We start from the raw sequence: 10,479 nt of genomic DNA, 5'->3' as shown, positions 1-10,479 counted from the left end.
AAATATAGAATTAGTGAAAACTTTTGGAATACAATTGTATATTCGGATTTGTTAGACGTAGCTTGGAATTTTCCACGATATTTTACCCCGAAGCGTTATATAAAACTGAAATTAAAATCTTGCTTAAACAAAGACATCTTGAAATTATCCAAAAGAGCGTTTATGATTTATTCTGTTTTTTCTAATAACGTTCGATATATCGTAATTTAATAATATTCAATTGCCAATCATTATTATATATACATAATAAAATAATAATTTAATATAATACAAATCAAATAATGCCAAATAATTCAATAACATTCAATATTGCTCTAATAATTGTTATATAATGTAACATTATACCGGTGTAAAAGGGAAATAATATCCAAAATAATTTATAATAATATTCGAGTTTCAATATTTATTATCTTATTGTGCGTTGAAACAGTATCATCCACAAAAAAAGAATATTGATTCTCCTAAGAGATCCTTTTTCTCTGCTAAAATTGTCAAGGTATATTGAGTTGATCACGGAAATCATGATTCGTTCCTCGGAAATCTGTATTCACACAACGTACCGCGAGAAATGCAGGTGAAACAGGTCGACGACCATGCATCAGGTGCGCAGATATGCATGCGATGATTCGCACAAATCATTTCAATCGTCAGCTGATCTTCAAGAAAAACTCTCAATACTCTTGCAAATGCCATCGCGCGAGTCAGGGATTTATGTTCTCGTGTCATCTTTATGACATTCGTGAAGATACCGATTTTATGCGTTTCTAATAAACATCATAGAGTCGAGTTGTTTTTACATCATATTGCATAATGCAACTTCATCGGATGCACATTCAAGATGCGCATGACAAATTCATGTACAGGTAACGCAAAAACTAGACTGCAATAAATAAAACGCAACATGTTATAAAGCTTTAAAAAAATATATAAGACGTTATATTATAATTATTACAGTAATTGAAACTTGACGATGATGATGACAAATATAAAATCGTATTACATTTATAAAATCTTCATGTGACAATGGGGAAAAAAAGGAAATTAGAGAGATTTTTCGCTTTTTCATGATATATATTACATTCCATTTAATATATATATTATTCCATAAATATATAATGGCAGTATATAATAATAATAATATACGCGTGATCTAAAAGAAACATTTCCTCGAAAGAGATCTCGCGGTAAATGCAAGAAGAATATTTACATCTATCTAAAAAAAAAAAAAAAAACCGATTGTATTGTAAACGTGAAGGGTATCCAACTGTTTTCAAATCCATTATTCATTAACTCGCATAAATCGAGATTTCAGACAAACAAAGTTGCATTTAAAACCGTCTCTCCGCAGAAATGTTCAACTAATCGATTTTTTTTTACAGGAACACTACAAGAGAAGATTACTCAAAAAATATCTTGACATTATTATTCGGAGATCATTCCTAGTCCAAATAATTTACGAAACATTGTTTTGTACATAATCCTATGCAATCCTTTACATTCTTTTTTTTCCAGCAATCCAAACTTTGAGAAAAAAATATATAATCATAATTTTAAAGCAATATCGTAATTATAATTATTAACATCATTATATATATTATAAAAAAAAATTATTTTTTAAAATTTTTACAAGATAGAATCAAGCGAAGTAATTAGATAAGATAAGTTTCTCTAATGATAAGACTTATATATATAATAGCTTTAATATTTTGTAATTGTAAATATGTGTAGTTAACTATTCATATATTTATATATTCATCTTTTTTTGTACACTTTTATAACATGTTCTTGATAAAACTTTATTTGATTATTTCAATTACTTCACTTTAAATTATTCTAAATGACGTAAATTAATTAACTCAAATGTTCAATATCTTTCTTCTTTTTCTACCTCTTTCTACTCGTATCTTTTTATTGATATTTTCCTTTTGTTTTTAAATTCCATTTTCAAATTTTTTTCAAATTCTCCTTTTATCCTCAAATTTTCCCACTTCCACTCGTCAGACAAAAGCTTTGATTAGGAACGTCAGCAACATCGTCGTCACGAGAGTGCTGGACTCGAGCTTCATGAAACTGGCAGAGTTGGATCTCCCATCGATTCTAGGCGTCGTCATCATGTGATCCTTGTGATCCATGTGGCCCATATGATCTCTATGATCATGCATCATCGTCGTGGAGTAAGTCGAAGATGATGTTGACGCGCAGACTGTACCCATGATAAGTTCCTCGGCCGATCCTGTGAGTATCCTAAAGTTATAGTCCTGCAGGTCCAATTGCGAGTACATAAAGACGGGTAATCTGTCCGAAAGAACCCATAGGTTGCCGTTCCGATCGATCTGTCAAGGCGAAAATGTAATATAATGCGATCAAAATTAAATAATATAATGACGAACGTGAAAATTATGTCTACAAAATTTAAAAAATCTATTAAGATTACATTTGCATAATAAATTTTATGAGCAATAAAAAATGCGTGGAGCAAGAAAAATGACGTTTATTTAATTACTGTTTAATTAATTAATTATACTTTAAAAATAAAAAATAGCAGATATTTGTTTCCGATTTATGATTAGATATTTTGCTCTTAAATTTATTAGAATTGTTTAGTGTTATGTTTTAATAAGTCATTAAAATTTTGATATTTCTGTTTTATTGATACTTAATAATATACGATATAATGGCATAAATGACGTAAAATATTCAAATTTACGGTATATATATATAAAAATAATTTTATAAAACGATTGAGATGAATTTTTATGGATAATTAATTGATAATGGATCGTGGCAATTCGATAAATTCGCGATTACCTTGAGATCGTTGGGGAAGATCATGGTCACGTTGTCCTGATATACGTAACCTTGCTGTTGCATGGTGAATTTATTCTGCGGTCTCCAGCAAGCGATGGTATTGAAATTGGTGAGCGCGTAAAAGAGAATTCCGGTTTTCGGGTCCAGGAAGCTGACGCTGCTCTGGCCGTTGGGACCACGTGAGCCCAGTGTTTGAAATTCGTGAGACGTTTCTGGGGCATATGTATGAAATAAATTAGAGCCTCGGTAAACGCCTCACGTAAAGTTCCTGTCCTTCAGACAGTACAGTAAATTACCGATCGTAAATTTTTAGTGACTGGTTCTTGAAATTCTTTAAATCAATCTTTTCGTTGCTGGAAGGTCGAGACAATAATCCTTGAATAATTTGAGAGAGCAAAAAAATAAAGTTTTCAAAAATAAATCATATAAAAACATTTTATCGTTATAATTAAAATATATTTTTATAATTTTAATTCGCGAATCGTAATAAATGAAATATCCAGTTTAATATTAAAAAGAAGCGTTTCACAGAAAAATCTTCAATTATCTTCAAATAAGCTGGTATTAAAAAAATTAAAAGGTTGAAATATCTTATGATTTTCTAATTTTCTTAGAATAAATAATTTGTTTAAAAACATAGTCCTTTTAAACAAATAATTTTGAGAGCAACTATCCCAAGTAATTAATTATAATTTCAATTAGATAAGAAAATATTTAGAGTTTCGTATGCAAATAAGATAAAATTCTTGTAAAATTATTAAGAAACGATTTAAGATCCAGATATGATAAATAATTTTCAAGGTCTTTTTTACAAACTACGCAGAAGATAATCATTATCGCAACGCGAAGCGTTAGACAATCGACGGATTAAGCGGTTATTATGTCTCTTTCGTGCGCAAGCATAATTCTTTTCAAACATACCCGCAGCACTGACGCGCTGAGGATCGCGCAGCAATCTCGTGGTGACGGCAAATTCCATGCCGCTGGAGAGTGGATGATAATACATGGTGCTGTAGCCATCACCGGTCGGCGCAAGAGCCATTCCAAACAAACCATCGTTCCATTGGAACGATATTCCCGACACCTTGAATTCTCCGCCCTGAGAAAGACCAGTTCACCATTTGAACTCGCCGCAAAATTTTGCTCAAACGATCCAATAAATAAAAACTCCACATTTTTTCTCTCAAAAAGCATCTCTCTCAATTTACGCTTTAATTTCGACATATAAAATTATTGACGTTAACAAGATAATTAAAAGCTATGAAAGTTAACAATCAGTTATTGGATCGAATCGCAATTTTTCTAAATTTTTCCTACCATCGGATCCGGATGGAAGGAATGGTGCTTGACGAGCCAAGAGGAGTGAAGGCTCCAGGAGTACACGATAAGCCCCGGTCCTCCCAGATCGCCCAGGTAGCCGTATGAATCCTCGCACGAATAATCCTCGACGGCGATATTGGCGAACAGGGAATCGGGGGTTCGCTGATCCGCCGGTATCACGTGTTTGCGCAACACGCGATCTGTCATCAGGTCGTAGATGATCAGCGCCGGCGGCGCCTGCTGTTCAGGACTGCCCAGGATGTCCGTCAATCCCGTGTCCAAGACCCATAGCCGATTGCAACGATCAGCGCGCACGCGAAATGTCGAGACGATCTCCGGCACCCCGGCGACACCGTACTGATGAGCCTCCCAGGAAGGGTAAGGAATGAGGGGTGGCGATTCGCGCGTGTCTGAAAGCCAACGAGCCCTGATACCGACGACATTAATCTCCGGAAGAAAAGGGAGAGATCTAAATCCTTTCAGGCTTAATTGTCGGCTGTGTTGATGATTAAAATTTATGCTTGATTTCTCTTGATTTAAACATTTCTCCTTCGATTGAGGGTTCTTACATATATTCGTAGCTATTTTTGTTAATCAAATTCTCGTAGTTAAATATAAATCGATGAATAGAAAAATGGCTTAGCAAAAAATCGAAAGGATGAGACGGTTAACAAAAAATACCTAGTTTTATTAAAAAAAAAAAAAAATTATATACCAAATGATTATCTTTCGGTCTTTTTATCGAGGCGATCTCTCGAGAGAAAGAGAGAAAAGGACTAATCACCGTTGAGTCTAATGTAATTGAGAGTAGCGGCGACTCCCTGTCTCCATCTCGGTACCGTGATGAAGAGCCGGTCGCCGGCCACTTCCAGACCCAAAGGCAGGTTGTCTTCCTGTTTGTAATCCGGGAATAATCTCTTGGTGTCGTTGCTCGGCCAGTCGTACTCGATTTGCTTCCAGCGATAGGCGACCCGTAGTTTGCCGATCGCGCCGTCCAACACGACAATCAGAAGCGCGACCACGACGACGATCGACGACGTCCGGTACCGCATCGTCATTTCTCTGATATAAAATTCGATTTATCTCGTTATATTTATAGGCGCGAGACACTACCGTGTCTCTTGAAAGTGTGGATAACTTTTATGACGAGGTGCTTTAAATAATTCGCGAGTTTCAACTTTAGTAACAGAGGACAAAGACAGATAAAAATTATCTTTTTATAAAAAAAAATAGAAACTTTTCAAATTAATTTGTCGAATATATCTATCTTATTTTCCAAACTAAAAATAAAACTTTGATTAAATTTATATAGATTTATAAATGAAAACTTAAGCTCGCAAATTTTTTATTAGAGGGTTTATATATTATTATGTTAAATCGCGGAAACTAGGCCTCTTTGTCATCGTTCGCGTGAGAAATATACTGTGACATGCACAAATGATAAATGACAAATAACTGATAATAGTAAAATACAAATTTAATATTCAATTTTTTGGCTCGTGTACTATTCTACGAAAACTAGTGCTTCAAATAGATGAGCTTGTTAAAATTAATTTACAATATGCAATTTCTCTTTTTGTAGAGCTAAGATTTTTAAATATTGGAAAAACATTATAATTATATTATTATAATTTTATATATTATACTTTTATTATATTTTTTTATATAGTATATATTTTATTATATTTTGTTGTTACATTTATTGTTTGTTTTGCTGTAATTTACAAGATTTAATCATTTATTCAATTCATTATTTAAGATTTGACTCGTGCATGTTAACGTTATTTAACTTTTTTTTTTGCGTTGAAGAATCTTACTTTATTATTCTGACAACGAATCGGTGATCCCACATATGTTTCGCAAGTGTCTTAACTCTTTTCAATGACGTAACGGGTCGTGGAAACAACGGTACTCATGTTGGTACCTATAGAAATTGGGAAGTCTCCAAGTTGCGAGATATATTATGAAAGAGTATCAAGACGAACTGTAAACCAAAACATGATCGGTGAAGAAATTTTTCTGATATAGAGCGTTAAATTTTTACTGATTAATCTTCATGAAATAACTTTCAATATTACGTAAAGTGTCATCAAAATTCCATAACTCCATTATTAAAAGAAAATTTTTTAATAAGTTTAGGATCTAATGTTTCTCACAAAATATTAAATATTATTCAATAATACAATTTAATTTATTATGTTATTAAAAGGGATTAAATATTAGCAGTTAAAGATCTCCAATTTAAATTCTGATGGAATTATCTATCCACCGAGGTATCTCTTCGGCATAAGTACACGGAAAAGAAGAAAAATTATTCGATGATGAAATGATGATTCAAACCCGGATATGTCATTTATACTCGAGAAACTGACAATTCACTACCGTTGTATTTGCCATCATCGAGTGTGACGGGATCTTCGAAGGTCGCTATTAGAAAATAACCCATACCGGTTTGCATAACCCATTTGTAATTTTAAGTAACAGTACATACTTATATAATAGCAGGTAATAAATAGCTATTGTTTGTATCGACAATTATTCAAGCTTATCGTTATATCATTTTTCATTTAAATCATCATTTTTACATAGATTCAAAATTAAAATTAAAAATAAAAATAAATATTAGAAGTCAATACTAAGATTAAAAATAGAACTTTTATTACTAAAATATAAATTTATGTGAAATCAAAGTAAATTTAAAAAATATAGATTAATATCATATTAAAAGATTTCGCGCGATATTATATAATAAAAACAACGTTATATAGTAAAAACAATGAAAAAGTGATAAAAATTATTACAAATGTAAATTTTTATTATAAGCTATTATTGATATATTTATATCTAAATTTATATATATAAAAAAAATTTCGTAAAATTACATGTACTTGTACGATAAAATAATGGAATTTAATCGAGGCGGAATTACTCGTATTCCGTCGAGAATTCGACGCCCTTTCTCTCTTCGAGAGAGAAGGCAATTTTGGTTTAGTAGAACGCGGCTTAAATCACCGAGACAAATTTTCTATGTTTAACAAGCGTCTAATAGCAGGTAACACGGTTAACGGAAAAATAGAAAGCAATCAATTTTTCAACCGCTTTATACTCGACCCGTTAAATGAGACAACAACCGCGCGATCTTTCATATACCGACGCATATGTGTATTATTACATGTGTGAGATTTTATGCCACGCTATGCTCACACATACACAACATTATATGTGCTTTAATTTACATAGATATTATATTTGCGTACACGTATTTCATACAAAATGTATCCATTCAATTATCCATTTTTCTAAATACCAACTGCATTTATATTTAACCAATAAAAACATATATTGTATAATTTTTCGCATTATCAATTTTGTTATAATATTTCATATTTATTTATAAGTTCATATTTATTTATAAAGATATAATTAAATTAAGAAATTAATTTATTATTCTTGCTATTGTATATTTTTCAATATATCAATTTTAACAAAAATACTAATAATTTACTTTAATTATTATCGTAATTATTTTCATAGAGCGAAATATTTTGGTACAATCGCGATTAACTCGATTTTATCGTAGATTACTTTCGTGAAAATTCGCATGTACCGAAAAGCGGTTTCACGTCGTTTGAGTTTCCTTGAAATTGCACGTGCAATTTCTACCTTGAATAGAAAGCATGAGCCATAATAGTATCTCCTTGTAAGGCAAAATATTCGCGACGAAGTTTTCTGTCAGGTCACAAGAATTTCCCCAAGGAATTGTATATCTCGCTTGTCTTGCGCGGTTTTACAGACTCGTATATTCTGTACCCGAGACATGCTACTGCCAACTAATGCAACACGCCGATTAAATTTGTCCCATTCTTTGACGAAAATAAAGCCGAAAAGCAGAGAGAAAAATTCACCGAACGGAAAGAGATTTACGAGAATCCGAAACGTGACGGTCAAACGAATTAAATAATTCATCGCTTTTAGATAAATAACCGAAATAGCAGAAAAAAATAGTAGTAAAATAATTTAAAAAAAAATAAATATACTTTTGTGAATTTTTCAATTAATATGAAAGAAAATTTGTAAATAAAACTGAGAGAATTATATTTCTAAATATGAATTCGATACAAAAGATGATTTTTATATAATCATATTATGTATTTTTATTAAAGAACACAAATTTTAGTTGATTGTTGTTTAAACAATTTTTAGGGGTATTTTCACGAGTCAAACGTCTTTTAAACTATCTTTACACATCTTTTACATTTTTTTTACGATGTTTTACGCGCGTTTTATGACCATTTTACGAGTCTTTTAGGTCTTTCAGTAATTTTATATTAAGGATTCAAAAGACATTCACGCGACGAAAACAGGGAAGGATAATCAATGACGTTCAGAAATTGATTATTTACACTGAATCTGCTTGATTTTGGATCACACCACAGCTCGGCTTAGATCTCGTCTCGGGAGAGAGCGGCGCAGGTTGGACCACGCGCACCGGTTAAGCGCGACAAACTGGGAATTGGTCGGCGCGGCGACCTGGCCGTAGCCGCGGTAGATTTTCCCCTAGGTACATACACCGTACAGTACCGTTGCAGAGATCCGTTTGTCGACAAACCTACCGGCCACGTTGATCCATCGCGACAATTGCGCAGAAGGAGATGAGGAACGAGAACGATCGCAAAGAAATCTGTCAAGAACTCTAATGGAGTCTGTAAAGATAATAATATAAATCGGGCCTGGCCCCGAGGGATCAAATAAATAATTGCCATATCCATACTTTTTCAGGCACATGGAAATTCTGTTGACGGACAAAGGCAACGATAAGAACGCAGAAAAGTCAATCGAAGAGATAATGGAGAAATGATATATATCTATATAAATATATATATCTATTATATATATAATTATCTTCGCTTTCTTCGAGATATCTATAATTTAGTATCGTCTCTTTTTAAAAAATCTGTTGAAGTATAACAAAACAGATAATAGTTGCCTTTGAGATATTTTAAATACCTTTCCAGGATAAAAATTAGGAATTTTTTTAATAACGCATAGATTCGAAAAATGTAACAATTAAAAAAGATACTTTTCTATAAATAACATTAATAATATTCTATTTATATAAGAATTACACTTCACGATAGCTGTATAGAAATATAATATGTACATATATATAATATACAAAGTATATCTCCCTTTCCTCCTCTTTCTTTCATTATTTTTTAATATTAGATTTAAAAAATACTGTAATAAATAGGCACACTCTGTATATATTATATATATACTATAATTATTATTAAAATAATTAAAATAAACAACAATTATTATTATATTCTGTTTTATTAGAGAAAATTAATTACAATTAAAATTGTTTACTCCTAAAATCTCAGTCCCAAAGCTAACCGTTATTACAGGTGAAGAAGACATTCCTTCTTCAATTATACCGTCATCACGTTTGATTTGTTATATAATCAAAAAAATGCTGGAATAATACAAACGAATGAATAGAATTAACCAGATAGACACGCGAGCAGATGTGCGATTCAAGAAAGTCTCCCGAAACGAATCACAATGCCGTCGTCTTCCCATCCGGGTGAGCGAGTCCGTGGATGATTATCCAAGAGTACAATGAAGAAAACGTCGTCGTGAGATTAGCGTGCTATTTGCATCGAGAAGAAGCGAGCGAGCGAATCGATGACCGAGGCGCGAGTGTATAAGCGAGAACGAGAATTACCTCTCCCGCAACCGGGCGTTTTTCTAGTCTCTCGTATCACGCAATCTCTTTCTGCTTGTGCCGCTACGAGAATTTTACGCTTTTTCGAGGTCGATTGGTCGGTAGGTAGGTGGATAGATACATTACACCTAGCTTTCACTTTCGTGATTGCCAGTGCCGTATAATCGTCGTTCTGCACCTCTCTATCACTCTGTGGAGAGTATTTTAGTAGATACTAGAATAAAAAAGAATAAAGACCGATTTGAAGAATTGAAAATAAAAGATGTCACGTTAAATTTAATATTAATCATAATGGGTTTGTTTATCTTTGATTGATTCACTATCATAATTCAATACTGCGTATGATTCGAACTCGATAAATGTTGTCTGGATAATCGAAATCTTAGATAAAATTATTCGAAACTCCTAAATTAAAATCTGATGTCAAATTTTTGATTTAGAGAGGATTAAGAATTTACTTTAAAAAATAATATTTGACTTGACTATGCTATATCATTTGTCGTTTTACGAATGAGAGAATTTATAAACGATATTATGAAAGATGAATAATATCGATTACGAATGATCTTTTTCCTATGAATAGAAATGAAAACAAGTTGAGTTGTGCAAATTAGAAACTTGCA

At 32.2% G+C, this 10,479-nt stretch overlaps 1 protein-coding gene across 2 annotated transcripts; it reads right to left on the bottom strand.

Moving 5' to 3' along the window:
* Window positions 1–1,911: 1,911 nt before the first annotated feature.
* LOC115238616 (protein yellow-like) lies at window positions 1,912–8,924 on the bottom strand. 2 transcript variants are annotated; one of them, XM_029812591.1, is made up of 6 exons: window positions 8,742–8,924; window positions 4,913–5,190; window positions 4,126–4,538; window positions 3,730–3,907; window positions 2,809–3,020; window positions 1,912–2,333 (listed from the first exon to the last, which is right to left on the bottom strand). In XM_029812591.1, the coding sequence occupies exons 1-6, from the start codon at window positions 8,756–8,758 to the stop codon at window positions 1,998–2,000; spliced, it is 1,434 nt and encodes a 477-aa protein (XP_029668451.1). In that variant the 5' UTR covers window positions 8,759–8,924; the 3' UTR covers window positions 1,912–1,997. The 2 variants fall into 2 exon arrangements, with proteins under 2 accessions (XP_029668451.1, XP_029668452.1); XM_029812592.1 differs by lacking the exon at window positions 8,742–8,924 and adding an exon at window positions 8,532–8,637.
* Between the last annotated feature and the right edge of the window lie 1,555 nt (window positions 8,925–10,479).

This window comes from Formica exsecta, unplaced genomic scaffold, assembly GCF_003651465.1.
Source record: "Formica exsecta isolate Colony F162 unplaced genomic scaffold, ASM365146v1 scaffold352, whole genome shotgun sequence".
Classification (NCBI taxonomy): domain Eukaryota; kingdom Metazoa; phylum Arthropoda; class Insecta; order Hymenoptera; family Formicidae; genus Formica; species Formica exsecta.
Note: the sequence above shows the minus strand (reverse complement) of the source record. Positions and strands in the feature narration are given on the sequence as shown.

Bases quoted from the DNA above. Each gene is read 5' to 3' on its own strand.
- LOC115238616 (XM_029812591.1), bottom strand. The intron at 3,021-3,729 runs GTATGTTTGAAA...CATATGCCCCAG, and splicing joins TCAGCGCGTCAGTGCTGCGG to AAACGTCTCACGAATTTCAA. The intron at 2,334-2,808 runs GTAATCGCGAAT...TCGCCTTGACAG, and splicing joins TCTTCCCCAACGATCTCAAG to ATCGATCGGAACGGCAACCT.